The following is a 16,199-nucleotide window of genomic DNA, read 5'->3' on the forward strand; positions in this document are numbered from 1 at the left end:
GGCAATACTTCAGGGCTGTGAAAAAGAGCATGTGAATCACCATTTCTTTAAGAAAGCACAGGATACATGATCCTATGGAATGTTCCTTGATCACTGTGCAAGAGATCTGATGAGAGCAAATGGTATGTTCTCCCATAGTGTGCTTTCACCTGAGCTCGGCCTGCTGCTACCATCACAGCATCAAATCTCACCTGCAGAAGCCAAACATCTATGTTCTGGGGAGATTCTCCTCAGATTCCTTATGGTGGATTGCCATTTCCAAGAATATTGAAACACTCCCCCTCCTTTTTCTGGCTTCTTTTTTATTTTTAAATTCACTTTTGAATCTAAATAAAGTAATTGTGCATATTTATGGACTACAGAATACTATTTCAATGCATGCTTATAATATTCAATGACTAGAAAAGCCAGCATCTCCATTTCTTTAAGCAGTTATTCTAGATTTTTTTTAAGTGCAGCGTCATTTGACTTGGTGCTACAAATTGAACTTGGACACATGCTTTTCACTGAACTATACCACTGCCCCATCATGTCTTTACACTGAAATACTTCAAATACCTCCTATCTAGTTCTTTATGGATCACATACTAGGCTATTGTTATCTGTGTTACCCACCATGCTGTGTAGAGTACTGGGGCATTTTGGTCCCACTTATCCAGACTCTGCCCATTCCTGTCTAATTCTACAGAGTCCACTGTAGAATTCTCTGCTGTGACATGGGAGAGTGAGTTTATGAAAGGCCTTCTCGAGAAAATACCTTCTTTGACTTTGATTTTTGAAGGTCCTGAAACTAATTCTACAAGTGTTCGTGAAAACGGCTCCAGCTCTGGAGTCTAACGTGACAACTTGTCTTTTAATATCTCCACTTCGTATAGCTTTGACATCAAGCCAGTTATTGAATTTTCTTACCTGCACTTTGGGGCTAGAAATAGTGCTTACCCACAATGTTTTTTTAGTCACATGAAGCAGGGTGAACTGTTGAGGATAGTCCCTGCCACATAACCATGCTAATGATAATTACTATAAAATAAATACAAATTATCTAATATACTTTACAAACATAGAAGACAAAAAAGCACTATATAGCTAAGAAGGAAAGAGACAAAATTTTATCTCTCTCTATATATTTCCTTAGTCAAAATTGCAAATTAAACTTGTATAAACTACAAACTTGTTCATATATGTAAATAACAGCAGATCAACACTTCCAACCAACAAGAGAAAAAATTTACAATGAATTCCCCTGCACTTACCATTTTCACTGACAGAGAGTCCAAACTAATTAAAATAAACATATAGATATGTCTCTCTTTGGTAAATCCATGGACCATGATACATTTTCTCATGAAAATATTTGACTGGAGTACATAAGAATCATGGTAATAAGTTCACCCTTTGGACTAAGGCATTCCCTCCTTGTTCCCTTTTCCAGGCATCTTGTACTTTTATACTGGCATAATATCATAAACTCATATTTTAGTATCAGAACAAAGTTTAATAGAATCCAGGTAACCAATCAATAGTAATAATTATTGTTTAAAGAGTAATACACAGATTTTCAAAATCTTTCTAAGGATTTCTGAGAATATGTAAACAGCATATCATAGAAATAATTTCTGTTCTCATATTTTTCAAGTCCTCTTTGAAAAACCTGAACTAAAATTTCTGCTCCCCAGTCCAAGTTTATGATTGAGATTTGGCTTCCTGTTGGCTTGGCAGACTCCTACAGTAGTGTGCTGGGGAAAGCTGCATTTCCTTTCTTCCTCTCTCATCTCCTAATGTCTTAATTGTTTTCAACGTGCTGGTGTACATTAATCCTAGTGTTATCCAACTCAATGCTCTGTTTTAGTAACATCTGACCCTCATTTGTATTTATCAATAACCCTGTCACAAAGAAAGAGTTAAAAGCTTCTTATTTGCACCGGGCCCCTTGTTGACTTTAGGTTCATTAAAAAATGCAGGTGAGCAAATCTTTAAGTGGCATTTAACTTAGATCACTGTAAGGGGGCTTCAAAGAACCATAATTCCCTGGCTTTCATGAGAACTAAAGACTTCAGAAGATTTATCTCATCTGCAGTGGGCATGCTTCAAATGAATGGAGAAATCAGACACAACAGGCTGTATTTTTATCTCTTGGGGTAACCACAAGACAATCTGTTTTCAACAACTGTGCCTGCTAATGTCAATGTTAGCAGAGTTCATAAAGAACTAATTCATTATTTTCAGTTTATTATCTAATAACAATGCAACAGGTTTTGCATATGGCTCACTAATTCTCTCGGGTTCTTTTAATGTGTTGCTTAATTAACTAAGGTGCTTGTCAAACTAGGCAGATATTACAAGATAAAAGATGTTTTGTCTTTGTTAATCTGAAATGAAATTTTCTCATTTGCATACTATCCATGCCCTGAGGACTTTCACAGCTTGTTACTGAATATTCAGCAGTGAAAAAAGGCGAAAGGAAAGACAAAGTAAAGGGAAAACTGACGGGCCTATGACAGTGTAGTCCCTATTCTTAACACTCCTGCTTCCCAACTCAGAACTTGCCTTTAATCACTTCTATGTATTTAAGCCAGCTGCATTCATATCTAGTGGTGAAACTTGAGCTGGAAGATTGGTCAGTTTTAGCAAAGAAAAAAATATATCAAGGTAGAAATGCTCCGGGAGTTTTCATCCGGTACGTGTCATTTTCCTTCGGAGGTCCATGTACATCACCAGTGGCCGATGGTCAGAAAGCAGTCTGCCAGGAGGATGCCTGTACCATTCCAGGGAGCCCAGGTCAACAATGAATTGCAAACTCTTGTAGTTAACTTCTCTACCATGCATTTTTCATTAGTACCTTGATAGTTATGAATTTTAAACCAAAATAAAATGTGAATAGAGAGCTAAACTTTAGTGTGCTGAATGAGATGACCATCAGACTGAGTGACACTCACAGCTTAGGGAGACCAACCTTCATTTTATACTTCTGAGTTTAGGATATAATTTTCTAGATAAGAATACATTAAACAAAATTAATAGCTCAGCACTTCATATTATTTTTAGGTAGCATTTGTTAATTTATATGATTTTAGAACAGATAAAACTTCTACATGAGTAATCTACTTTTCTTTTAAAAGTTTTTCAAGACAGGGTCTCACCATGTAGCCCTGGCTGGCCTATAACTCATATTATAGATCAGGCTGGCCTTGAATTCCCACAGATCTGCCAGCCTCTAATCCTAGAGTACTAGGATTAAAGGTGTGGACCACCATGTCAGGCATCTCTTTAATAACAGATTGTCTCTGATGTCTACCCAGCTACTCAGTGTTTGTTATTTGGATAACCATAATTAATGTTCTCATAAATTCACATAAAACTATTTATTCTAAATACTAGACCTCAGTAAAAAGCTAGAGCTGGATTCCTTCTAATTTCTGCACACTGAAAGTATTTCAAAGGGTGTTTGTTTCTGAATTTCAATTTATTCACCTTTGGTATGAAAAAAATCTAAAACTTTAAAACCTCTTTCACAAGATATACAAGCATACATACATAGACATGTATCTAACAAGAAATAAATTTATGCAAATTTACTAATAATTTTCTTTATGGACAATTATCATAGGTATAATTCATATTATCACGATGTAAGGAAATGGAAACAATCCCATGTGCTCTTCTTCCTGAGGTTTCCTGTCACCATTAACTAGGGCAGAACATTTCAAGACATACACTGTGCCGTGATGTTCAGAACACCAAACCAAGGACAGTGTGTTCTCATTAAGTCCAAGTTCATCACAAAAAAAAAAATAGATTTTTAAGAGAATTTAAAAAAGAGTAAATACTTTTGAGGAAGTAAGTATATAAAAGTCTAAACATTTCTAGAGATGCTTGCATATATGGAATTCAATCAAGACCACCAACCAAGATCCTATACAAGCCCAAGAATACATAATACTTTTTCATTACTGAAAAAGTCACAGGGCCAAAGGTCTATTAGGAAAGAAATAGAAGAATTAGGAAGATTTTTGTGAATTAGTAGGAAATACTCATATAAAATCTCAATATTTGGAATATATAGACATTTTAGGGTTGGAGAAGAACAGGCTTGATAGATTTTTAAATATCAATCACTAGGTATGTATCAAGGGATGAATCCACAGGTGTCTGTGCAAAGCAATAAAATTCTCTGTGCTACTTGCCTTCTGCTAGTGTGACAGATAAATGAGAATCTATTGCATTCTGTGTGGGATTTATCATTGTTTCAATGAAACCAAATTCCCTGCAGGATGCCTGTGGTTTAAGGTTATTATAACTAAGGTAGTGTAGGATTGGGAAATATCAGAACTTATTTTAATTCAAGATTTATTAAGTAACAATGAATGTCAGTTTCTAGAACAGTGGTTCTCAAACTGTAGGTCACAGGGGTTGCCTAAGACCATCATAAAACATGGATATTTACATTACAATTCATAATAATAGCAAAGTTACAGTTGTGAAATAGCAACGAAAATAATTTTGTGGTTGGGGGGCACCACAATATGATAACTGTATTAAAGGGTCACAGCATTAGCAAGGTTGAGAACCACTGTTCTAGAGCAAGTAGAAAAGAGGTCATCATAACACAAATGAAGACCACATTTCTAAATTAGGGATATTTACAAATGCTAATTATCACAGAAGCACTCAAGTATTAAAACATATCCATTATATACCATACTCAACATAATTCATTTAATTTTCAGAACACTCATAAAGCATGTACTATCTTTATCTTACAGGGTATATATAACATCTGGATGAGGGACATTAAGCAGCTTCCAAATATACCACACTCAGAAAGTATCAGACAGCCAAAGCACGGATTTTTAAGATCATTTACTTTTTTCTTCTTCTTATCTTCTTATCCAACTCCTTTATACAAAATATTCTTGAAAACATTGTCAGACAGATTATGTTGGAGAGGATGCGGAGCAAGGAGAACACTCCTCCACTGTTGGTGGGAATGCAAACTTGTACAGCCACTTTGGAAATCAGTATGGCGGTTTCTTAGAAAATCGGGAAAGAATCTACCTCAAGACCCAGCTATACCACTCTTGGGCATATACCCAAGGAATGATCAATCATACCACAAGGACACTTGCTCAACTATGTTCATAGCAGCATTATTCGTAATAGCCAGAATCTGGAAATAACCTAGATGTCCCCTCAACCAAAGAATGGATAAAGGAAATGTGGCACATATACACAATGAAGTATACTCTGCAGTAAAAAACAATGATACCATGAAATTTGCAGGCAAATTGATGGAACTAGAAAATACCATCCTGAGTGAGGTAACCTAGACTCAGAAGAACAAACATGGTATGTACTCACCCATAAGTGGATACTAGATGTAAAGCCAAGGATAAACAGACCACAACCCACAGCTCCAGAGAAGCTAGTTAACAAGGAGGACCCTAGGAGGGACACATAGATAGACCAGCAAAGGAGAAATAGATGAGATCTACATGAGCAAACTGGGGGTGGGGAATAATGGAGGGCAAGGGATGGGGGATGAGAACATAAGGGAACAGGAGGTATGAGCTGGAACAGGGACAGAGTGGAAGAGCTAGGAAAGAGATACCATGATAAATGAAAACATCATGGGAATAGGGAGAAACAGAGTGCTAGGGAAGTTTCTAGGAATCCACAAGGATGATCCCACCTTAGACTACTGGCAATAGTCGAGAGGGTGCCTGAACTGGTCTACTCCAATAATCAGATTAGTGAATACCCTAACTGTCATCACAGAGCCTTCATCCAGTAACTGATGGAGGCAGATGCAGAGATCCACAGCCAGGTGCCAGACTGAGCTCCGGGAGTCCAATCGATGAGAGAGAGGAGGGATTCTACCAGCAAGGGACATCGAGATCATGATGGGAAAATGTACAGAGACAACCAGCCAAAGTAGTGGAAATGCATGAACTGTGGACCAATAGCTGTGAAACCCCCATAGGACTGGACTAGACTTTTTGAATAGGTGAGACAGTGGGATGGAAATCTGTCCCTGGTGCATGAGTGGGCTTTTTGGAGCCCAGTGCCTAAGATGGGTCATCTTAGGCAGCCTTGGAGCAAGGGGGAGGGGCTTGGACCGGTCTCAACTGAATGTACTAGGCTCTGCTGACTCCCCATGGGAGACCTTGCTTTGGAGGAGGTGGGAATGGGAGGAGGGGTGGATTGGGGGACAAGGTCGGGGGCAGGTAGAGGGAGGAGAGTGGAATCTGTGGTTGGTATGTAAAATGAATAGAAAATTTTCTTAGTAATAAAAGTAAAAAAAATTGTCAGATATTATTAAGATTTCCTCAAAAAAAATCTGAACTCATAAAATAAAACCTATACTTAAATTTCATTTCAGGATATTAAAGAGAATAAGGAGACCATTTAGTTCCAGTTATTTTCAAGTGATCAGGGGAACTCAGGTCCTGAAAGGGAGTCATAGTTACGGATCAAGAGCACAAACCTTGATGGTCTTTATTTCAGGTAAATCTAGAACTCACTCTGCCATCCTTCTAGCCATACATGCCTATTTAAATGTATGTCCTATGTTTTCACAGTCTTAAATCATGGAATTTGTAATAAGCAGCCCTCAATTATAAATACATTTTAATATTTTTACTACAAAAAAGATAAATGTCACATACATCAAAATGTATGTGATACTTTTTATGAGAACTGATCAGAGATATTTCATAATGCAGAGGTATTCAACAGCTGAGGAGTACAGTACTTCAAATATGTCAGCATATAAATGAAAACTAAAAACATGAAACAAAACCTGATAGAATATGAAGAGAAACACACAAATACATAGTTTAGGAGTCCAAACACTTCTACCAGCAATTGAAAAAACAAATAGAAAATAAATAAGTATATAAAAACATTATTAACCATATAGATCTACTTGGCTTCCCTCATATACTCTAAAATAAAAGTAGAATATACATTCTTTTCAATATATAGCAACTTCTGTGTAATAAAATATGTTTAAATAAATTTTACATATTTGTGACCACACAATATGTGTTCTTTCAGGAAAGTAAGTCAGAAATCTACAAAAAATAAATGTATTTTTTAATGCAAATACTGATGGGTCACCAATATTCAGGTAAAAGGAAGAGCTAGCTAAGCAAATCAGAAAAAAAGATAAACTGATTGAATAAATGGACTTTAACAATGTTTGTGTTAGATTATAAAGTACATATGTGAGGAAAATCTATAGCATAAATAATTATATTAGAAGAAAGAACTAAAATCCATTAGCTAAGCTTCTATTCAAGGAATTTTCAAATAGAAAAACTTTTCAAACACCAAACAAGAAGAAATTAGATATTTTAGTGAATTTTAGTACATAAATTAATAAATATTTAACAGAAAACACAGGGAAAAATGAAAAAAATCTGAACATCTAAGAAATTGCTAAAACTGAATAATCCACTAACAAGAAAAGCTAAGACACAAAGCAGGTTAGTACACAGTGCTGGTCTCAAAATTGAAATAGAGAACATTACTACAGACCCTACAGATTTAGGAAAGATAAAAAGGAAAGCTGATGAATAACTGTATTTCAATCAGTTAAATATTTAACAGTCACAATCTAAGTGGTCAGCTAAAAGGGAAATATTATTTTAAGAATGTATTTCATTTTAAAAGAGAAATAATATTTAAACTATTTAATTTCATATAAATTCCATATTGATAATATTTTCTGTAGTGCAGAAACATTTTCTTAAACTTGTACAGACCACTGACTCGTTTTATCAAATCACAGATCACTGATTCCTAATCTTGCAAATAGTATATGCTAGAATATCTGTAGGGAAAGATGGAGTTTTTCAACAAGGCTTTGCCTAGTATACCAGCAAGTAAAACATACCTTTCTCCTTGAACATAGGTAGCCATCTCTTTTCTTACAATCTTTACAGATTCTAAAGTTTTTAATGTGGAAAAAAGAATCAATGTAAATAATGCAATAAAATCTGCATCTATGGATCTACTGCCTTTTAAGGCAACAAATACTTAATCCAAATAGTAATGATACAAAGTTTTTATTTGTTTGAAAGCTATTTGGAATAAAATAAGAATTGTAAAACTTACAAAATACCTAATAAAAGTCTGCATTTTATAATATGAAAGTCTCAGCTAGTAGGAATGTAACTAATTAATATCATCTGAGGTAAATTTCCAGGTAGGACTGATAGCCATCTGCTTGACCTTGTACTAGATCAACGTGGAAGGGTAGCCATAAATCACTGTTTCCCAAATGTTATCGCTCCATCAACCCACAGAGAGAAGGCCGGAATGTGGATGACGAAGGTACTTCTTTTTCACACACCTTTACATTGACAGCAGTGTTTACTTGGGCTTTAAGTAAGACAAGTCTGAACAGTTTTAATAATGTTCTACACAGAAAGAGACAGAAAGGAGACCCAGGCTCAGTGAGGGAGATTTCAAGACAAAAGAGTGAGTAGGCAAAGTACTGAAGGGGGCCACACAGAGGCAGAGACATGACAGGTAAAGCAACTGACCTCTGTCTAATGTAACAAGAATTTCCTCAAATGCCTTCAAATTCCCAATTCTAGGTTCAGAAACAGTGCCATAAATTTAAATATAAAATAAGACCCAGATCTACGTTTAAATAAATATGCAACCATATTTCCATAAACCCTGTGTGTAGATTTTTACTTATATGTTAAGAATAAATCTTTTTAAGTTGGGGGTGGTAGCTTGAGGCTGGAATCACAATATTCATAATGCTGCATCAGGAGAATTGTCAGAACTTCAAGGCTAGCCTGGCCTATACAATGGGTTCCAAGCCCTCTTAAGCCACAGTGTTAAACAATGTCTCAAAACATACAGGAAAAATAACATCTTGGAGGAAACTTAGTAACCTTTTCTGGAAATCTTAAATCATAAGAAATTTGTCCATGTTAAGGAGGTAAATAGTAAAATACCTTAACAATATGATCTTGAATTAATTATTGAAACTTGTACATTTTAACTACTTTTTTCCCATGTGATTTTTTCTATAGCATATTGATTAATATATGCTGCTCTACTGTCGAAATGTCTAGCTATTAACCTATAAATTAAGAATTTAATTTAGATTATTATTGTGGGTACACCTCTTAAAATTAGTATTAGAGTTACAGAGATGGCTCTGTGATGAGTGATAGTCTATTATAACTCTAGAGTACTAATAATTGTGGGAAGAGCAAAAGTCAGGAACTATTGATAGGTAGATTATTTTATCATGTCATAGTCTACATAAACTACACATTAGGACAACCTGTTCTTTGTGTATCTGTTTTGATTTGAAAGCATTTAAACACTAGACATACAGTAATATAAAAGTCTATGGTAACTTCTACTCTATATGGTGCAACAACTACTCTCCTCCATAGTACTGACACTTAGTTCTAAAAGATGAAACTTCTGGAATACATAGATTATAATTTTCCTTTCCAAGACAGATATACTGAATGATCCTAAGTGGCCAATCACTTGTAAGCATTTACATGGAAAAATCTGGTTAGTGTGGATGCAATAGCAGGGATGAGACTTAGATATCTGGACTATGGGGCCACCTCACTTCCTCACACAGTAAGAAAAATATAGGTAATTATACTTTTCCTTGAGGTTTTCTTTTGCTTGTTTGTTTTTCTTTCTTGTTCTGATTTGATAACTTCAACTTGGGAGACAAAGTGAGAGCAACTGTAAAATGCTTTTGTAATTCAAGAGAAGTAGAAGAATTTCAAAGCGGTTCTTGTGTCCCCTGCCTCTCCCCTTCATTTCTTCACATCTAAGTTGCATGGCTATGGTTTTAGGAGGAAGTGCCAGGCACAAAGGTTAAGGGTGCAATTAGAAGCTCACACTTAATAACCTCTAAACCTGGCTTCTCAGTGCTCAAGTAACCTTGGGGAAAGCACTTAATAACTTAAAAAGAAAGAGCTGACAAGTGTTAACCAATGTGCTATTTTCAATTCCTATGTGAATGCCTTAGAGTAACTTTATTATCAAAAGCAACTAAACACATGTGCAACCCCAGAGTTCATGTAAAAATTAGAAATATAATATACACACAAATGGTCCTGAAGGCAAGATGATGTTTCTCATCCAGTTCATATTTCATCTGTCCAGTTAGTAAGGGTTACATGACTGACCCAACCACCCAACTAGAATTGATGTGAACAGTGTACATTAGCTCCATGAACACATTTGATAACCACACCCTCAGAAGACCTCATGGCATTTTATATAAATCAAAAATTGAAATCGTAACATTTCCAAGCTTGAGAAAACAGTATTTTATACAACAATAATCAATGCATTGTCCCAAATATTTTTAGGTCATTTTCACCTCATTAGAAAAACATACCAACCATGGGAAACACTTTTGGAATAGAAAAACATACCATTAGAACAACTCCAGTTTTGAAGCTAATACTTGGAACTTACTGGAGTTATTATAGTGACTAACCTCCTGTAGCCCTTTCTAATCCTGAAGTTTGGCGTGAAGGGGATGCTCCCCAGCACAGCCAGCTGACACAGAAGATGCTGCACTTTGAGCTCTTTATTGCGTCCCTGGAATATACACTCAACCCAGAAGAAACTTAAGGGGGGAAATGGCAGCAAATACCTCAAGTGTTTTCATAGACATTCCCTCCAACGCAAACATTAACCAATCATAAATAACCACGCCATTCAAAAGGTAGCCTGTAACACTTTAAGAACCAAATAATGATATTGAATTTTAATTAATATGTTAAGTTTTCATCTGGATAAGAAAGAAAAAACAAGACCTCAAAAATATTTTTCGTAAGTTTTATCAAATTTCTTACCATCAAATGTTAAATAAACTCGTGCTTGGGGCTGGGAAGATCCTCTGACAGAAATAGAGCAAATAAATACTCCAACCAACACACAAATCTCCCGGAATGCCATTTCTTCTTATTTGAAAATTAATATCCAAGGGAAAATACCTTTAAAAGAGAGATGAGAGACTTGTGAAATATCGTTTCACATTTTGGCAAACCAGAAAGACAGCAATGTGGACAGAACTTTGAGAGACACAGCTTAAGGGCTGCAGGCAGCAGGCAGTAGGAGGTGCTGCGACTTTGTTTCTCCAATGGAAACATTTGGATTTCTGTGTATGGAAATCTTTGCAACAAGAAATTGCTTTATCTTCCCATAAAAACAATGCTGTCATCAAAGTAGAACAAAGCATCAAGGGAAAAACATAACTGATTCCCCCAGAGAAATCCAATAGCTCAGCTCTCCAATATCCATGCCATTTTAATGATTGAGTATTGATGAATAAAGAACTCTTCCTAATAAATACAGTAGTAGAGACATTCCACTTCCCCATTCATAGGTCCCATTCATCCTATGCTCATTAACTCTTCTGAATTAATTGTCTCTGAAATAGTGTTTCCATACATAAATCTACCCGCTCCGTCCCGGATTAGTAAATTACTTCAATCAGTTATCTGCCAATGCATTCAGATGACCAGGCAGCGGTTAAATGATGCAGATGAGGTAACCATGGACTCATGCCAAATTTAAACCAATGACCAAGTGGTGAGTAATCCACAGGAACCTCCTATCCACCAATGCATATTTTACATAAATCAACCACAGAGTGGGCTGTCAAAACTCCAAACATTAAATCAAAGAGACAATGTTCTTGCTTGAAAATTGTAGCTATAAAATTTATATAAGCTATTAACTAATGTCTAAATACAAAGAGAGGCCAGGTACTGTTATAACAAACCTATATGAGCCCCACTGGCCACATCATGCTAGCGAACTCAGGATCATGAAAGAAACCCCATCACTTCTTCTCTGGTGCAATTGTGCAGTAAAATGACAAGCACATTTAATCTGGAGATGCATCTTTACAGATCTTATGTTATATGGCTTTTTAAATTGAAACTGCATTATTGATTCTATTCAATAAGGAAGTGCAGTCAAAAATTGAAAAGCCTCTTTTCACTGACACAGAAGGAAAATAACAATTAAACAGAGCATGCAATCTCAAATAAACATCTAAACTGGTCTCATTGGTGTCACATACGCTGCAAGAGTTAGACATGAAACTCTATGCCTCTGCCACACAGACGGAGGAACCCCTAGAGATGTTTGTGTTGGTAATTTTTAAAAGACACAGTTCCTTCCTGCTTCCACAACCTCTTCACCCTGTCATCCCTAAATTAACTCAGAAGAAAATTGATTTTTATGGGTGACTTTCCCTTAGTAGCTTACCCCTGGGACTTGTTGACTTAGTAGTTGGAGCTAGGCAGAGGAGAGTACTATTAATATGTCCAACTTTAGTCTGTTTATTAACCAGATTGGAAACATTCATACATTTTTACATATTGCTATTGCCAGTATATAATCTGATATGCGACCCTAGAGAAGACATACTGTATAAATTGCAAAGCCTAATACCGTCTATGTGACTTGGTGGATCAGACAGCGCTGATCTATCTAACAGAACAACCTGGTTTCAATCCCACCTCCTGAATGCCTAATGTCTCTCTTCCCACCTCCCCACCTAAGTGCTATACAACTTCGTTCCTTTTAACTCACACAGTTAAATGTTCTTGCTGGTGCTTGGTCTTCTACTATCAGCAAATACGAGTATATAAGAATTATTTTGTTATTTCCACCCATTTTGTTTCCCTTAGAAGGCATTGGAATACCCAACTTAAACTCTTGGCAGGTGCCACAGCCTCCAGCCAGGCTCAGCTCAGGGAGCGCTTTCCTCCTAAGCCGCGTGGGCTCCTAAGAAAATGCCCAGACTTGAGCACACCGATGAGAAAAGTCAGTACACAGACCCAGAAAAGTTCGATTTCGCTAACCGAGCAAGGCTGAAAATCTGAGTCAGACTTACCGAGGTGGAAAGAGATTCCCAAGACGTCAGCCACTTGCTCCAGGCTGGGAGTCCCAGTCCCCTAGGTCTTTTCTCCCAGAAGACCTTCAATGACTTAGGGAGTCCCGAGGGTGGGATTCTTGCTGGCTGGGGCTGAGTTTCTTTGTAGAAGAATCCCGGGCGGAAGAGCCGCGGCACCCGGAGCCCTTCTCCACGTCGCTCAACTCCGCACCTCGGAGTGAATGGCAAGTGGCCGGGCGCCGGGGGCGAGCGCTCGGTGTCCGATTACAGCGACGCGGCGCGCGGCTGAGGCTGCCCGGGCGCACCGCCCAGCCGGCTGCAGCAGCGGCCCCGCGTGGCCCGTCGCATCTGCACGGGCCGCCGCCCCACCCAGGGAGCGCCGGGCCGCCGGTGGCAGGGAGCCGGAGGGAGGGCGGAGCACAGGCTGGCTCTGCGCGGGAAGGCGCTGCAGCAGGCTAGACTCTGCCCGGCAATCCTGCCTTTCGCAACGAACGCTCGCTGGGCGCACTCGGACGGTCTGGCTACGCGCGGCTCACGGCAAGCATGCAGGCTTGGCGAGGCTGTAAATATCCAAGTGCAAAGCAGTATTTTTGCCAGATGAAAGAGCCCTGCATCCTTTTAAGGCAAAGAGTTACCGTTTTAAAAGGGCAGGGATCTTGTCTTTACCCTGAAGCAACATTTCTAAAGCCAGCGGAGAGAAACCAACTCCCTCCTCTCAGAAGTGTAACCTTTTATGAGTATTGTTTCCTATTGTGTTTCCCTAATGTCCTGAAGTCAGTAATTAGGCTGACCTTTCCCCTCTGAATCATATCTAGCACCTTCCTCTCCCGGACACTCCCAAAATATCGTTGTAAAAAATTTCATCTTTCTGTTTTGGTTGTTTGTCGTTCTTTGTTTTGTGTTCAAGAATGCTGTTTTCAACCGTGCCAACACCGGGGTTCATAAATCTACGCACCAGCGAGTTATTTCCAGTCCTGCTTTCAGGAAAACTCGTTAAGCTGTGAAACTGACTTTGATGGGGAGGTGGAGGTGGGGGTGGGTAGTTATTTCCACTGACCACACTGAATTAAACGAACATCAAAAGAAAAGACTTTCACTCCCTGTAAAGTGAGCAGAGCTTGGTTAGAAGTCACTGTGCACTTCGGCCCAGTAGGTGTCACTGTGTGAGGGAACCGTGGGCGCAATTTGTTTGCTGTGTACTTGGCAGTTGCCTTACAAAATGAAGTAGACTCTAAGTTCTTACCAAAGCTGTCACGGGGAAACACCTCTAAGGTTACCAAAGAGACTCACTGCTCAGTAGGGCCTAGGAATGGGACTTTGTCAGAGTGAGGGATGACAAGGAATGTCTTCCTTGTGTCTACCTAGACACCACTTCTAATGTCCAGTAGATAGAAAGAAACGTCTGGTTTTCACTGTACTCGAGAGATGTGGAAATAAAGTAAAAGAAGTTTATAATTTGAGTTAATGTTTCCTTGCAGGGTTCGATTCACTTTGATGGTCTGTACTTGAGGGTGTGCTATCTCTGTATCCACTGGACCAGGGGCCTGAGTAGATTTCCTCAGAAGAACACGTATGAATGGGCAAGAGATGCCGGAAAGTGCTCCGTATCACTCATCCCTTGGGCCATCCAAATGAAAAGCTAGGAGGTATCACTTCACAGCTGAAGGTTAATACCAAGAAGACAGGAGGAGAGACTTCCCCTCCAGGACGCACACACGGGAGAAATGAAATTAGTGCAATCATTCTGGAAAACAGTATGAAACGTCTTTAAAACTAAAAGTAGAACTAGCATCTGACCCAGAAATCCCTCTCTGAACATTTACCTGAAATATCCGAGGTCAGGCGGTCTAAACATCTGCCTTCCACACCCCTTGCATCAGGAGTCACAGTAGTCAAGTCAGCCCAGGTGTCAGCCACAGTCATACGAACCAACCAAGAAGCTGTGTGTGTTTGGGACACCACATCACAAATTCCTCTGTACAAACTTCCCAGGCTTACCGCGGAGGAAAAGTCTTTTGTACAAACATGGTTGAATTGGAGAGTGAGAGAAACAGGCCTAAAGCAAAAGACAAGCAAAAGGCAAATATCCTATGGCTTTATTTATCTGTGAAAATGGACACGATTTTCTCAGAGGAGCAGAGATAAGAAAGGTGGTGACCAGAGACTGAGAAGTGATGGAAGTCGATCAAACTGGATGGATGCTTTGACTTTTGTTTTAAATTCAATACCACAATGTGGTGAAGATAGATAATACCTGAATTCTATGCATTTTATATTTGGTAAGAGGATAAATTTCTAACATTGTCACCTCAAAATATTAAATGATGTTTAGCAGTTGCTCCTTATTATGTTCAGAAGTCATGCCACTATACTGGCCAGTAAATACAGCTCTCATATGACAATATAATAAAATTATTTAAGTATACTTCTTTACACATTGAACATTGAACTTAAGAAGTCAAAAATAATATTCCAAGAATTATTTTAAAATTTATATGAGATTGTTTTGAGAACAGCTTCTATTTAATAGATTCGTTATTTCAAAAACCAGTATAGAAAGGATTAAGCTCTCTTTAGAACATAAATATAATAAAAATGTGAGCAGCTCCTTGACTGAGGTTTATAAAACACAGAGACAAGCCAGAAACATCTGCCTATATTAAAAAGCAATCGGAAATAAACACTACGCTTGCTTGATGTACTTTTCAAACTAAGATCACAGTTACATCCAGCCCAGTTGTTTTCATATGGATATAAAGCAAAACTGAATCAATGTCTTTAAATGTTTGTAAGTGCAAATTGAATCACTAGAAAGATAATTGAATTATCAATTGAGAAATGTGAAGCTATTTGACACCAATTAATATACAAACTCATGTAAAGTAGAGTTTTCTTACACATTTTATCTGTAAATTTCAAGGAATCAAGACAAACCACAAGGTGAATGAGTGTCAAACAGTGACTTATCAGGGAGCTTAGTTCAAAACTGGGTTTACAAAATCCCAGAGAATTCTGTCTTTCAGTCCTACTCATGAGGCTTCGGAGAGTGTGAGAAATGCTCACTTGTAATCCCAGCCTATGAAACTTGCACCAAGATCCTCTTTACTCAGCCTGGGTAAATGTTTTCAATGTGTTCCTGAGATTTAATGCTATTTACTCAGCCCTAGGACATTTGCAATTTAGCCACACCTCTAAATGAGTCATAAAATACTGATAGGCATTAGCCAAGGAAAGTTCAAGGACATAATCAGTGCTTAGGCTTACCTGAACATGAAACAATGGA

The 16,199-nt window shown here is 37.9% G+C and overlaps 1 protein-coding gene across 1 annotated transcript in view; it reads right to left on the reverse strand.

Annotated features, from left to right (window-relative positions):
* The window catches only part of Sema3c (semaphorin 3C), a 155,876-nt gene extending 142,664 nt beyond the window's left edge, over positions 1 to 13,212 (reverse strand). Inside the window, exons 1-2 of the mRNA XM_052720997.1 lie at positions 12,917 to 13,212; positions 10,863 to 11,003 (exon numbers count right to left, since the gene is read on the reverse strand). Coding sequence (XP_052576957.1) covers positions 10,863 to 10,965 — 103 coding nt within the window. The 5' untranslated portion in view covers positions 10,966 to 11,003; positions 12,917 to 13,212. The remainder of the gene's footprint in view (positions 1 to 10,862; positions 11,004 to 12,916) is intronic.
* Between the last annotated feature and the right edge of the window lie 2,987 nt (positions 13,213 to 16,199).

This window comes from Peromyscus californicus, unplaced genomic scaffold (genome assembly GCF_007827085.1).
Source record: "Peromyscus californicus insignis strain IS unplaced genomic scaffold, ASM782708v3 Scaffold_6__1_contigs__length_162567912, whole genome shotgun sequence".
Lineage (NCBI taxonomy): Eukaryota > Metazoa > Chordata > Mammalia > Rodentia > Cricetidae > Peromyscus > Peromyscus californicus.